Source organism: Phascolarctos cinereus, unplaced genomic scaffold (assembly GCF_003287225.1).
Source record: "Phascolarctos cinereus isolate Bilbo 61053 unplaced genomic scaffold, phaCin_HiC Scaffold_4;HRSCAF=312, whole genome shotgun sequence".
NCBI classification, from domain to species: Eukaryota; Metazoa; Chordata; class Mammalia; order Diprotodontia; family Phascolarctidae; genus Phascolarctos; species Phascolarctos cinereus.
This window is the reverse complement of record NW_027555847.1, coordinates 129,870,682-129,884,704: the sequence shown is the minus strand read 5'-3', so window position 1 is coordinate 129,884,704 and position 14,023 is coordinate 129,870,682. Positions and strand designations below refer to the sequence as shown.

Here is a 14,023-nt window from a genome sequence, read left to right as displayed (position 1 = left end):
GGCTGCATCTCCACGGGGGCTGCTTCCCAGGTTGATGGCCGAGGCCACTGGGCTGGAAGCATAGCTCCTCCCCAAGCTCTTGGGTTCAGGGTCCTCGGCTGTCTCCATCAGAGTGTGAGGGAAGATGGTAGTCAAGGTGGTGGTGGTGGCTTGGTTTGCCCAGCACATGCTGCCTCCTGCCCCTGCTGAAGGCTGCTTTACCGAGTTGACTCAGACAACTTGCTGGGACTTATGTATCATATCATAGAGGGACTATAATCTTCAATGGGTAAGGTTACCATGCTAGGATTCCCTCATACTAACAACATTACAGATCTTTCACGTATTGAAGTATGACTTTGGACACATCCCTCCCCTTCCATGGATGCCATATACTCTCAGAGTTGGAAGAAACCCAAGAGGTTCAGACTGTACCCGAATAGAAATCTCCTCTATGACATTCTGGAGATGGAGTCATCCAGCCTCTGGTTGAAGACCTCCAGTGATGGTGAATTCCTTCCTTCCATCTCATCCCATTCTTTCCCAAATGAGACAGCCTCTTGTACTTTTAGATAACTCTAATTGTTAGGAAGTTTCCCCTTATAAATCAAGCCAAAATCTTCCTCTTTGCAACTTCTCCTGCCTGTTCCTTGTTCTGCCCTCTGGGGCCAAGCAGAACAAAGCAAATCTCTCTTCCACATAACAGCTTTTCAGATTCCAGAACATGGGGCTCATTTAGCACCTCCAGTCTTCTCTTCTCCAGGCTAAGCTTCCCTGTTCCTTGTTTGGCAGTCATTAGCCATTCTACTACTCTGTTCATCTTCCTTTGGGCGTGTCTCAGTTTGTCAATGTTCTTGCTCCCCAGAACTGAACACGTTTCTTTAGAGGTAGAGTGTCCAGGGCAGAGCTCCGTGGGACTGCCACCTTCTTTATTCTCAACCCTGAGCTTCCACTAATACAGACTAAAATAGAATTCGCTATTTCAGTGGCCATGTTACAGTGTGGACTCATATTGAGAAGGCTGTCCACGGAACCTTCTCTCTCCTAGAGCCTTTATTATTTTTCACATGAACTGCTGTCTAATCATGGCTCCCCCATCATACATTTGTTCAGTTCACTTTGGGGGCTCAAGTTTAGACCTGCATTGTTATTGTTGTTCAGTCATTGTTTAGTTATGTTTGACTCTTCGTAACCCTGTGGACTATAGCATGCTAATACTGCCAGTGGAGTTTTCTTGGCAAAGATGCTGGAGTGGTTTGCCATTTCCTTCTCCAGTGGATTAAGACAAACAGAGGTTCAGTGACTTGCCCAGGATCACACAGTTAGTAAGTGTCTGAGGCTGGATTTGAACTCAGGTCTTCTGGACTCCTAACCCGTTGCCCTATCCACTGAGGTATCTAGCTTCATCAGAAGTGTATATTTATCCATAACATATCATTTTATTGTATTATTTTATATACAACTTTATAATATAAATATAAATAATATAATAAAATAATATATAAATATATAACAAATTATAAAATATAAATATTATTTTATTTTATTAGATTCTTCAGCCCATCTTTCTAGCCTGTCTAAATCTAGCTATCTTTTCTAGCCTTGTGTCATCTACAAATTGGATAAGCAAGTCTTTCTGCCTTTGCCAAAATGTTGAAAGTCCTTATCTCTCACATGAGGGGTCAACCTGGAGCACCCCTAAAGGTCCTCGTAGCTCTAATATAGTCTAGGATTCTGGGCATGTCTGTTATGAGAGGCAAGGTAGCTCTGTGTTTGCAGAGAAGTGAACAGGGTTTTTCCTGGGAGACCAATGCCAGCAGGCAGTAGGGATGAGGCAGACTTATTTCTTTCTGCAGGAGATTCCCGTGACCGGCTTAGACAAATGGTTCAAGTTAGAGCCTCGATCCAGCTCTTCTCGTGTCCAGGGAGATTGCCATCTCATCCTCAAGCTGATCACCACGCAGGTAGTGGCCTTTCCTTTCTACTCACCCCCTCAGATCAGGCAGGGAGCCCTGCTCCTGGGCTGGGATCCAGAAAGTCCCCACTGTGGCATCCACAGCTGTTGGAAAACAAATTTCTCAAGGTTCACAGCTGCTCTACTAGGATTTTGTGAATTCTCTTTTCCTGCCACTTGCTTTCTTGGCTGCCTCTCTATCTCCTCCTTCCTCATCTTTCTCCTTTCTCTTCCCTCTCCTCACTCCACCTCCCTCCTCCTATATCTCTCTCCTCCACTTTTCCCTCTTGCCTTTCTCTTTCCTTCCCCCTCTTCTATCTCCTCTCCCACTTTCTCCTTTATTCTTACTCCATCTCTTTCCCATTCTGCCTTTCTCCTCCTTTTTTTAATCGCACCTTTTCCCTTTCCTGTTTTCTCCCCTCTGGGAAATATCCTGTGGGCCATGAGGTCAAAGGGAGAATGCATTTCCTACCTGGGATTACTGGGTATTGTGCCACAATCCAGGTTCTCCCTGTGGCATTATTTGAGTTGGGTGTGTGTGTGTGGTGTGTGTGTGTGTGTGTGTGTGTGTGGTGTGCGCGCGTGCACGTGCGTGCTCACACGAGCACCCATGCCCGCAGCTAGGGAACCAGTAAGGGGGTAGGGCTATGAGGAAAAGGGTCTAGATGTTGGTGCGGGGGTATCGTGGACAATGCTTGGGCTAGCAGGAATGCTGAGAGAGGGGTACTGGCTCGCTAAGGGCAGCTTTGGGTGACAGGCCAGTGAGGTATGATGTGGACTTCTGTTTCAGAGACACACCAGCATGAGTCGGAGGATGTCAGGCTTCCAGGTGCATGGACTGCTCCTCAGCCAACTGCTTAAGTTTGAGCATGGCCAGGACCAGGTGAGGCTCAGGGCCTGCCGCTTCTCTCAGCAGGTGGCTGGAATGGGTGGAGGGTGATAGAACAAGGGAAGTAAAGTCTTCACCCTACGACTTGAGGTCTCACCTCCTCCTGTTCCCCACCTCTTGCCCTGCGTCCTGCAGCTGGGGAACAATGAGGTCAAGGAATATATCTGTAATAAGCAACTTGGGTGCCTACTGTGTGTGGCAGGAGGAGAGAGGCACAGTCCTTGCCCCTTGGGAAACTCAGTCTGGTGGGGGAAGTGGGATCACATGAATGGGATAGAAAGCACCACAGGAGAGTGTATCCAGGTGTGCCCAGGCCAAAAGCTACCAGGGCCAGGAAAGGTAGGCAGCTACCCAGGTAGGGACAGCACACACTTTTTAATGTGACATTTTCTAAATGCACATCTTTTTATCCCAGAGCATGATACTCAATGGATCAGACGTACTCATTCTGTGATCAATTAAGTCAAACAAGTTACAGTGGCATGATTTTCAAACTTTGCCAAGGGAGCAAAGATCCCTTGTCCTGATTCTAGTTTAGACAATAACAACAATAACTCCTGTTTCTATAGGGCATTAATGTTCACAAACAACTTTGCTCACAACTATTCTCTGAAGCTGCAAATGTAAGCATTATTATTTGTATTTTACAGATGAGGGAATAGAGGCTCAGAGCAATTAATGACTTGCCCACTAGTGCGTGGGTACTAGTAAATGCTGGAGTTAGGATCTGAAGCCAGCAGCCCAACTCTTGAGCTGCCAGAGGTTAGAGGAGGCAGATTAGTCCTAGAAGGCTTTACGGACCATGCGAGGGCCTTCTCATCTCTGCCCCTTTCCTGCCATCCTTGTCACAATATTCTACCCTTGCTTTGGCAGCCAGAAGCCTACAGCTGGAAAGGAGAACTGAGCGGATCTGCGCTCACTATTCTTTCTCACCATGGCACCCAGACGGATCTCTCATCTCTGCAGCTAGCCATGATGTGAGTATGGTGCAGTCTTCTTGGAGTGAGGTTAGAGACTCTGAGATGTTTTCCAGCTACTGCTAAATGGACGAAGCAACCCCAGACCCGGCCCTTAGGACCCAATGGCAAACAGTGGAGGGAGATGGGTGGGGGCAGATAGCAAGGAAGGACAAGGGTGGGGGCACAAACATCGGGCCAGAGAGCAGAGACGGATGGAGATGGCCAGATAGGAAAAGGCAGATCATAGGACTGAGGAGGGGGGAGAAGGAAGCTGAGGCTGTAGACGTGGAGGGAGCAGGGCAGAGGGGTGAGGACACATGTGGAGAGCCAGGCACACAGAAGGAAGCAGGGGAAAGGCCGGTGCTGATAGGCTTCCTGGGTTGGGGGCCCCATAGACACTGGCAGGTCAGCAGCCAGCACCACCAGGCTTGTGGCTTGGACTATTGCTACCTTCTGGAGCTACTTGGAACCATTCAGGAGCAGTGGGGAGAAGCAGCAGCTGCTCTACCTAGACAACAGGTGAGTGGGACCCGCATGGGTCAGGGTGGGGACAAGGTTTGTGGGAAAGCCAAGGAGGGGCTTCATCAGGGACCACAGGCAGCTTCCGGGTGAGCGGAGAGGGGGGTGGGCTGAACATCACCACCCTGAGGCCCAGGTCTGAGGGAGGGGGGATAATATGCATGTATTCACTGTACATGCTGGGGGCTGGGCCAACATCATTTGGCCTCATCTATGAGCCAAGAGTTAGGGGCTCTTGCCCCGAGCCTCTTGCTTTCCTTGTTACACAAGTACTTTGGAAATGACTGCAGGGGGAGGGACTGCATGTCCTGGCCAGGACCCTGGAGAGAATAGCTTGTCTCTTCTCAGGAGGAGAGTTTGGCCAACAGCTTCATCTCCTTTGTGGAGCATGCCCTCCTGCTGCTGAGACAGCTCCGGGAGCTGTTCCCCGTCACCAACAGCAATGCTGTCAGCCGCCTTGAGTTCCTCCTGAGGTGGGCTATTCAGGGCTGGCCGGCAGGGGTGGGGAGCATCCTCACTAAGTCCAGCACCAATGTGGTGAGCCCCATAGGCGGAGGGGTCCCACCAGGCTGTCTAAGGAGGGAAGAGCAAGCTCAGGTTGGAAACAAAGCAGATTACAACCCCTGTGTCGGTCAGTAGTGAGATCAGGGCAAGGAGTGGCGGCTATGAACTTCCAGCCTGGGCAAGAATAGGGAGCTCCAGTTTCCAAAAAAGAAGAAAAAAACTGAGTGAGAGGGATGAAGGATTAGTGACTGGGGTAGGGCCTCAGTGAAATAATCAGTGAGAGATGGGTGGGGGCTCAGTGAGGAGGAAGGGAGCATGATGAGAAGGATGGAGGCTAATTGAAGGATTTAAGGTCTGGAAGGGGATGAGGGGGGCTCACTGTGCTGATGAGGTCTCAGTAAAGGGTTGGGGGATGGGGACAGAGTGGGAGGGTTCTGGCACAATCCACACTGATTATCCCAGTTTTAGGAGTTCCGCTGAGCCCTTTTTGGATATGTGGGGAAAATGTTTTTTTGAGTTTGAAAAACTTGATTTTTCATCATGGTAAGGCTTTCTCCTTATGTCTTCCCCCAACCCCAGGTGTCTTAGTCAGATTTACAGCCTGCAGCCCTTCCGTATGGTCTGCCCATTCCAGAATGAGCTACACGTGGACATTGCCACAGCCCTGAAGGTAGATATAACTCTTAGGCCCCATCGGTGACAGTCCTCCTCTCTCCTCCCATCTTCTCATCCTTTCTCTCTCCCGTATTCCCTGATCCCACCAGAGTCCTTGCTCCTCCCAACCTCAAAAGGGCCTCGGGGTGGTCTTCCCCTCTCCCCATGTAGCCTGGCCACCTGAATCAGGGCCAGTATCCAGCTCAGTTTCTCAGATCCTCCATTTCTCTAATGTGTCCTTACTATGTCTCAGGGGATGCTTTAGCCCAGACCCCCTAGCCTCCTTCATGTTTCTTTGTACACCCAGTACTACAACAAACCATTTTCACACTTGGGACAATTAGCAAAACTCAAATCTCAGGGCAAGCAGCATGAAACCACCTTCAGCTTGAAAACTATGTAATTCCTGATGTGAAAAAAACAAATAAAAGGTAATGAAATTCAGTTGAGTGGGAGGAAAAATTGTTTCCTATAGTGGCTTCTATTTTGCCAGAGGAGCATGTTACATTTTTGTCGACCCTACAGGTTAGTGCCTTGAGACAAAGCCCCTGTAACTCCACCCTAGTTCTGCATACACAACTTCCTTAAGCTAAAAAGGGATGGGAGTTTTTCCACAAGCCTCTCATTCTCCCAACTCATACACTTGGAGGAGTCTATTGAACTGGGTCTAGCCAACCTAAATGACCTCCCTCTATGTACTTTGAGAGAATAGCCACACACTTTGAAGGTACATCCTGGTTTCTGTTTCAGAAAGGAACTCAGGACTGGTATGAAAGACTCCAGAGAAGCCGGAGGCCCCTGGGAAAGGTAGAGCCCACAGTGTGGGGCTGGGGTTGGAGGGTCATGGGTTATGTTCCTCTCCATAGGTTTATAAAAGCCTGTGCTCATAGACAGATATGGACATATTTCTGCATACTGCATGTGTGGGTGTGAGTGTGTATGTATGTGCACGTGCACCTGTGTCCTGGGCTCAGCCCAGGGCAATGAGAATGACCTCTTACTGCAGCCTGGGCTAGAATGTCTCCCTGGACTTATCAGCCTGGCAGATGCCGTGTATGACGACTTACAGGCCAGCCACAGCGTCTATGGAAGGCTCTTTGTCAGGTGAGGAAAGAGACAAGGTGGGGTGGGAGTGGGAGAGCAGGATAGACAGAGAAGGAATAAGCAGAGAGGGTATATACACACACACACACTCACCAAAGACCCCTCTTCAAAATGTAACTCATCACCTCTCAAACACACAAAACCTCACTTTACAAATCTTTTTTCCCTCCACTCTCATTAGATCCTCATAGACCCCCATCCCTGGGAGAGATGGGGTAGAAATTATTTCTTTTATAGGGGAAGACACTGAATCCCAGCCAACTGAAGCAACATAAACTATGTTAGGCAGTAACCATGCTTTCTAGTGGAAAGACCCACCCATCTTCAAATCCTGGCTTTGCCACTTCCTACAGGTGGGACTTTGGGCAAGTCACCACATCTCTCTGAGCCTCTGTTTTCTCATCTGTTAAATGGGGCTAATAATTCTTGAAGTAGCTAATTCATAGGGTTATTGTGAGGCTCAAATGAGAGAATGTATGGAGCTGTTCTTAGAGAACCTTAATAATGTGCTATATAAATGTCTGACACTACTCCCTGTCAAAGGTTGGGGTTGGGCCAGATGATCTCTAAGATCCTATGATTCCACGACTTTCAAGGTCACAAAACAGTTGGTGGCAAAACCAATGCTGGAATATTTAAGGTCCCTGTACTGCTGAAGCTGGGGAGTCCGAGAGAATTCATCTCCAGAGTGCAGGGAAAATAGTAGAAGGTCTCTTCAATTGTGTCTCTTGCATGAGGAAGGACAAAATACTGTGCCTCTGTCACTACCACCACCACCTTGCATCAGGGTACAACAAGGCTGAGGAGGAGGAGGATCCCCAGGCTCTTTCTTCCTGCTTCAGCTAGGTCCATCTTTCCTTCCACAGCATTGTGAAGGTTGATTTATTTGGCATCACCTATCGGCAGTTGGAGAAGCTGGTGAGGGGCCCCCTGGGGAATGCCTCATTCCAAGACCCAGACTTTGGGGGCACCTCAGAAAGGAATTTGGATCCCCAATTCTGACCTGATGAGGGAGGGAGAAACAAGGGTCCTTTGTTTCTTCCTGTCTTCCTTAGTCCTACGCCTGAAGAGAAAGGGGATGAGGAGAGCATGAGGGTTCCTTGTTCTATCTTAGCTTACTGGGAACAAGGAATCCATCTTCCCCAACAGGTGGGCCATAGTAAGCAGGATCCTGAGAAAGCTGCATGGAAATTGAATCTGATTGTAAACACATAGAGGGGGATGGTCGGCCATTTAAAAGCCCTGTTGTAAACACTAGGGTAGTGTGCAGTATGGTACTTGTTAATTTATCTTGTAGGTGAATTTGAATTTTCACAAAGTAGGTTTGCCCATCCTGTCTCCCACCTTCTCTCTTCTTATCCTCTGCTCTGCCTCCTCCTCTCCCTTCCTCTGTTCTCTCTTTCTCTCCTTCTTCTTTTCCTGTATTCTTTCCTTCTTTTTCTTACCTCTCCTCTTTCCTTTCTTTTCTTTTTCTCCATCTCTTCTCCATCTCCATCTTTTCTCCCTTCCTCCTTCTTCCCTCTCCTTCTCCTCTTCTTTCTTTTCTCCTCCTTTCTATTTCTTTTCCTTTCCTTTCTCTTCTGTCCCTCTCCTTCTCCCCAACTTGTCTTTGCTCCGCTCTCCATGGTACTGAGCTGCCTGAAGCAAGGCAGTAGTTATGAAGCTCCCATATGGGCCTGGCCGAAGCCAGGCTCAGTGGGTGGCCTCTGTGGAGCAGGTAGCTGAAGAGATCCAGGCTCCAGTGGAGGAGTTGAGCACTGGGCTGGAGTTGGGTAGCGCCTCAGGCCTCTTTGAGCTCTACATCACCCTGGCAGAGATCCAGCGCTTAAGAGCCTACCTCCCTACCAAGTAAGTGAATTCCTATCTCTGCTGTTCTAGCATTCTACGGTCCTAACCCTTGCACCTCCTACCTCATAGGTTATTGTAAGGAAAGTGTTCGGTAGACATTAAACAGTGGTATGGAAAAGTAAGCTTTTATTTTCCTTTCCCCTGATAGAGTAAGGTTTCTTCCAATTCTAATGATCTGTCATATGCCTCCGGGGGGGGGGGGAGAAGGTTTGGGGGTAGGAGTTATTTCTGGAAGACAAGATAGCCTACTGGTGCTCTACCACCCCCAGGCCTATGTTTCTCATGTCCCAGCCCCGCCCCCCCCCATGGTTCTCTCTCCCTCTATGACCAAGCCTAGATCCTTGCCAACTTCCAGATCCCTCCTCTTCCTCTTCTTGGTTGAGTCTCTTAGACCATACCCTTAATGCACCCCCAACCTTCAACCTAGAACAAACACCTGTATGCCTTCCTCTTCCAGGAAGTCTTCCTTGATTATTTTAGACCATCACAAATAACCTCTCCCATCCCTCCCTCCATTCCAGCTCCCAAGTTCCACCCTGAACAATGAGAAAAAAAAAGAGGGAGTCTCCTCATCACTTCACAACTTCCTTGGGGGAGATTGAAGTAGGGAAGGAGAAGGGATTCAAGACCCTAACCCTTTAGCCTCTTCTCCTTCCTGCCTAGGGACAGCTCTGCCTTGGCCTTGCCAGGATTCCACACTCAGTTCCTTCCAGCCATTCGCCTGTGGCTGCAAACTCTTCGGGACAAGACTCGTCAACGACTCCAGAGGGCTGTAGATGTGGACAAGGTGGGTGGTGAGGCTGGGATCTCTGTAGTCCAGGTGCATTATCCCTTGGCTTGGGTGGGAGAGGGACAGATTTTTACCTATCAACTCCCCCGCCTTGTCTCCAATCCAGGAGATCCCTTCTAGGTAAAGAGGGAAGTATAATTGGTTCCTCTATCCTCCCATAGCAGAGGAACTGAGGCCCTAGGAGGTATGTGGGGAAGAAGTTCAGTTGCTCCTACCCAAGGATGATTTGGTGGGGAGGGGTGGGGGTGTTAGGTTTGGGGGAAATTGAGAAGCAGTGTGGTTCAAGTGAAAGACACTGGATATTGAGCTAGAAGGGTGAGATTCAAATTCTGGCCCTGAACTTGGGCAAGTCACTTAACTGATTTAAATCTCAGTTTCCTGAGCTACAAAATGTGGAGATTGGACTAGTGGCCCCTTCAGGTTCTCAATCTTCGGTCCCATGAATGCCCTTGGGAGGGTCTGCCCCACAGGAGAAGCACCAGTGCCTGATGCACGGTCTGTTTCTATCTCTCCCCCCCCCAACCCAGCTGGAGCCCATGGACGCCACCTCCAAACACAGCAGCTCAGCAGCAGATGCCACCCTCTGCTTCTCCCAGACCCAGGAGCTATGGGCCCAGCTGGCCTGGCCAGAATCAGCAGAGGCCCTGGACCTAGTGACTCAGCTCACCGAGGTGAAGCCCGGAATGAGGGGATGGAGAGACAAAGGCTTGCCCTGGAGAGCCTCCAGTTTGAGGGGCCCTGCCTTAGGAGAGCAAGGGGCAGGGAGAGGGAAACATGCCATACTTGGTGGGGAGAAAAGTGTTATCTGTGGGGAGCTCTGGGTGAGAAGGAGACGTGGAAGGCTTATTTCTTCTCTCCCTAAGGATATCTGTGAGGCTGCTCTATACTACCCAGAACTGGTTCGGAGGAAAGTGGACACACGGCCCCTGGCCCTGGGTGAAGCAGTGAGTGAGCCGGTGAGTCTGTTGGGGTGGGGGCTGGGTGAAGAGAATGGGTGGGGGGGGGCATGGCATAGGGGAGGTGGAGTCACAAGACAAAGCCCTTAGGGTTTCAGGGATTGGTTTGGCTCCTTTGGAGTGGTCTCTCCTAACCAGATCCTGGGGATAGTACTGGTCATGTGTCCCGTTCCCTTCTCTCCTCTCCCAGCTTTGCATTGCCCTGAACAATGTGGAACATGTACGAAAAGCCACAGGACAGGTACTTCGGGGGCTGGAATGGCCAGAGCCAGGTGGTGGGTCCCCAGGGGGCCTCCCCAGAGCCCTGAAGAACCGACTGCTGGCTATGGATGAGGACCTTCAGAGGGAGGCCCGGAACATGATTGCACACCTGACGGCCAAGGTGGGGCAGGCTGGGGCTGGGGCATGCTGTGCTCACAAGATGCTCCCATCTCTAGGATGCCTTCATTTCCTCCCCTTTGGGACACTTCTCTCCCTCCCAGTCACTTACTTCCTCATTCTCCCCCATCTCCCTTCCCCCTAGATGGTAGGAGACATTAAGAAGTATGTTCAACATATCAGCCTATCACCAGACTCGATCCAGAATGAAGAGGTGAGTCCCTGCACAGGGCCAAGGCTCTCTAAGATGAATTGTACTCCATTCCATGGCCCTGGGAGATGGAATGGAATAAGCATTGATGAAGTGCCTACTTTGTGCTAGGCACTGTGCTAAAGTGCTTTATAAATATGGTCTCATTTGATCCTCACATCAACCCTTTGAGGGAGTTGCTGTTATTATCCCCATTTTATAGTTGAGAAAACTAAGGCAGATAAAAGTTGTGACTTGCCCAGGGTTATATAGCTAGGACGTGTTTGAGGCAAGATTTGAACTCGGGTCTTCGTGATTCCATGCTCTATCCCCTGTACCACCTAGCTGCCTCTAATAGGGGATAATAGAAAAATAATCACTCATGTGTCTATGGTGCCTTGTGACTCAAATCATCTTTCTGTACAAGAAGCCTGTGGGGGCAGATAGTGAGAATATCATCCCCCTTTTGCAGATGGGAAAACTGGAGTTCCAAGAGGGGACTGACTTGCTTATGTTCACACAGATAATAAGGGTTGGAGATGGGTCTGGGCTGGAGGGGAGAATCATGCCGAGCCTACGGTCTGCTAGGACGGGGAGGCAGAAAATACCCCCCTACACACACAAAGATGGGATTCCTGTTCACTGGGTCTTCCCTCCATCCCTCTCTTCAGGCCATAGCCCCTCTCATGAAATATCTGGATGACAAGCTGATTCTTCTCAGTGACTCACTAGTGAAGGAAAACCTCTGCCGGTACTTCCAGGGCTTTAGGGTTGGGGGGCTGTGGAGGGCTGCAGGTCTAGAGCTGGAAGAGCCTTTAGGGATTCTCTGTTGAACATGAGACTCGGAGCTCCTTGAGATCAGGGACTACCTTTTGCCTGTCTTTAAGCACACAGTAGGTGCTTAATAAATGTTTCATTTGACCGATGGGATGGTTCCTAAGGTTCCTTCTAGCCCTAATGTATGATCTATGATTTAGTCCCACCCCCTAATTTTCCAGATCCCAGGGAGAGGGGCCTTCTCACCCTTGGCAAGGCTTTGATGCAGGAGATAGGGTATTCTGGACTGAAAAATGAGATATTTTTGGGGGTGTGTATAATTGTGGCTATCCCAGGCACAATATGTGTTGGAGGGTGGGGGTGGGAAGGTGTTACGAGGTCTTGTCAAGGAAGGCCAATGATTTGAGGGACTTCCAAGGGCTGCAAATAGGGAGTTTGACAGGTTAATGAAACAGAAGATCCCAGTTCCTTGTTCCCTAGTTCAGATAAAGGACCTCCCTTTACCCTGCTGTTCTTCCCAGCTTGGGAGTTAGCCATGGTCATTGTCCTTGTCCTCGAAGTGGCTACACTTCTCTTCAGGGGAGCTCTGTCTGCTAGTTTCAGCCCAGGGCAGATAAAGAAAGGAGAGGCCAGCTCCAATGGGAATGTCTGTTTCCTCAGCCCCCAGCCCCCTTCCACCATCCACCTCAATACATAAACATACTCTCCTGACCAGGGTGCTGGAAGCTCTCTGGGATCTGCTGCTTCAGGTCATTCTTCAGGCTCTTGGGGCCAACAGAGATGTCTCTGCTGAGTTCTACAGAAGGTTTTACTATACATTGGAGGTGAGTGATATAGGGCTGGAATTGAGGGGAAGGGGCCCAGCTCAAGCAGGAGCTGGAGACGTTCTGGGGAGCTGGCCTGAAGCAGGAGGACATGTCCCAGGGTAAAAGATGTGCCAGATGGTAGGGAATGGTTCAATTCAGTATTGACTCTGGCATGCCTTTAACGAGCCATAGACTGGATTTGGTCCTTGGGGATTTGAGGGTGTCACAGGGGAACAGTTGAAGGATTCATCCTAAATTGTAACTAAGAACTGATTTGAATATGTCAAAGGTGGCTCAAGACTCCTAAGTGAGGACTACTGAGTTGTAACTAAAGCGAGAAAGATTCCCCGAGCTATATGAAGTAAAGCAGGCTTCTTTATGACTGGCTTCTGGAGCACATGGAAATCGCTGGGGCAGTGGCCCACTGGGGGGCATATGTGATGGTGCAGTTGCCTCTTCAGAGAGGCACTGTCTGCCTGCCCAAAGTGAAGCCCGAGCCTCCTCCATCCATGGTAATGGGGACAGACATAGCTGTGGAAGAGTCCTGTTCAACATTCTCCTTGCCATGGCCCTGGGCTGAATGTCTGGGTCCTTTGGCATACACACCAGCTGGAAGGCTGGGGAGGATGTTCTGTGCACTTGGGTGTAGCACCCGGGAGTAATGCCCTCTCCAATTTATACCTCCCCTTTCCTCAGGCCTTAGTGGATTTTTTCCATGCAGAAGGGCAAGGGTTACCCTTGGAGAGCCTGAGGGACGGACACTACAAGGTGAGCCCTAGACAAAGGGACCAGAGGCCTGGATTTGGAGGAGGGAGAAAGGGTTGGAGCAGAGCGGGGTGAGGGTGGGAACCTTTATTTACCCTGGGACCTTGTGTCATTGGGAGCAGTCCCTGGTCTTCCTATCCTCTCTAGCCTAGCCCGCCTCCCCCCAAACCACCTGAAAGCTCTTTTCCCAGAGAACAGACTAGACCCTCTGGGTGCTGGGCAGCCTGGGGGCCACCTCCCAGTCGCCCTTCTAGCCTGAGGGACTTGCTATTGGCAGACCTTGGAGGAGGAATTACGCCTCAACAAGTGCTCCACCAATGAGTGCATTGAGCAGTATTACCTGGACAAGCTCAAACAGGTAGGGTCCCCACCGCTGACCGCAGCCCCTGCACACCTGTTCATCTGGCCCAGTGTGGCTGCCCCAAGCCCAGCTGACTGTTGGCACTGGGGTAGGGCGGGGGGACAACTCTCTCCCAGAGATCGATGGAGCAGAATAAGTATGGACGGCTGAGTGTCAGGTGTTACTATGAGGCGGCAGAACAGCGGCTGGCTGTGGAGGTGCTGCATGCTGCAGACTTAATTGCCCTGGATGCCAACGGTGAGGAGGGGAGAGGAGCCGGGGGCAGATGGGTTGGGAATGAAGGTGGATCCCAACAGACCAGCTGAGCTCAGCTTCCTCCTCTTCCCTCTGCAGGCCTAAGTGACCCCTTTGTCATTGTTGAACTCTGTCCCCACCACATTTTCCCACTGGCCCGAAGCCAGAGGACCCAGGTCAAGACCAAGACCCTACACCCTGTGTATGATGAGCTGTTCCACTTGTGAGTCCCGAGGAAAGGGCTGGGTTTCTCTCTGCAAGTTATTCGAGCTTTCTCCTTCCCCAGTATTAGTTGAAGGGAATCGGGTTGGATGGTTGCATATGTTCTGGCCAATCAGACCCTTTGGAGCCCCTCA

At 50.1% G+C, this 14,023-nt stretch overlaps 1 protein-coding gene across 2 annotated transcripts in view; it reads left to right on the top strand.

Annotated features, from left to right (window-relative positions):
• Positions 1-14,023, top strand: part of BAIAP3 (BAI1 associated protein 3) — an 82,701-nt gene that overhangs the window by 66,357 nt on the left and 2,321 nt on the right. For both annotated transcript variants that reach the window (XM_021006799.2, XM_021006798.2), the window contains exons 12-32: positions 1,836-1,943; positions 2,724-2,816; positions 3,696-3,799; positions 4,177-4,300; positions 4,649-4,773; positions 5,384-5,474; positions 6,209-6,265; positions 6,465-6,562; positions 7,429-7,480; positions 8,280-8,410; positions 9,074-9,197; positions 9,728-9,871; positions 10,064-10,156; positions 10,347-10,538; positions 10,680-10,748; positions 11,396-11,475; positions 12,217-12,325; positions 13,004-13,075; positions 13,350-13,430; positions 13,526-13,670; positions 13,767-13,890. In XM_021006799.2, coding sequence (XP_020862458.1) covers positions 1,836-1,943; positions 2,724-2,816; positions 3,696-3,799; positions 4,177-4,300; positions 4,649-4,773; positions 5,384-5,474; positions 6,209-6,265; positions 6,465-6,562; positions 7,429-7,480; positions 8,280-8,410; positions 9,074-9,197; positions 9,728-9,871; positions 10,064-10,156; positions 10,347-10,538; positions 10,680-10,748; positions 11,396-11,475; positions 12,217-12,325; positions 13,004-13,075; positions 13,350-13,430; positions 13,526-13,670; positions 13,767-13,890 — 2,216 coding nt within the window. The remainder of the gene's footprint in view (positions 1-1,835; positions 1,944-2,723; positions 2,817-3,695; positions 3,800-4,176; positions 4,301-4,648; positions 4,774-5,383; positions 5,475-6,208; positions 6,266-6,464; positions 6,563-7,428; positions 7,481-8,279; positions 8,411-9,073; positions 9,198-9,727; positions 9,872-10,063; positions 10,157-10,346; positions 10,539-10,679; positions 10,749-11,395; positions 11,476-12,216; positions 12,326-13,003; positions 13,076-13,349; positions 13,431-13,525; positions 13,671-13,766; positions 13,891-14,023) is intronic.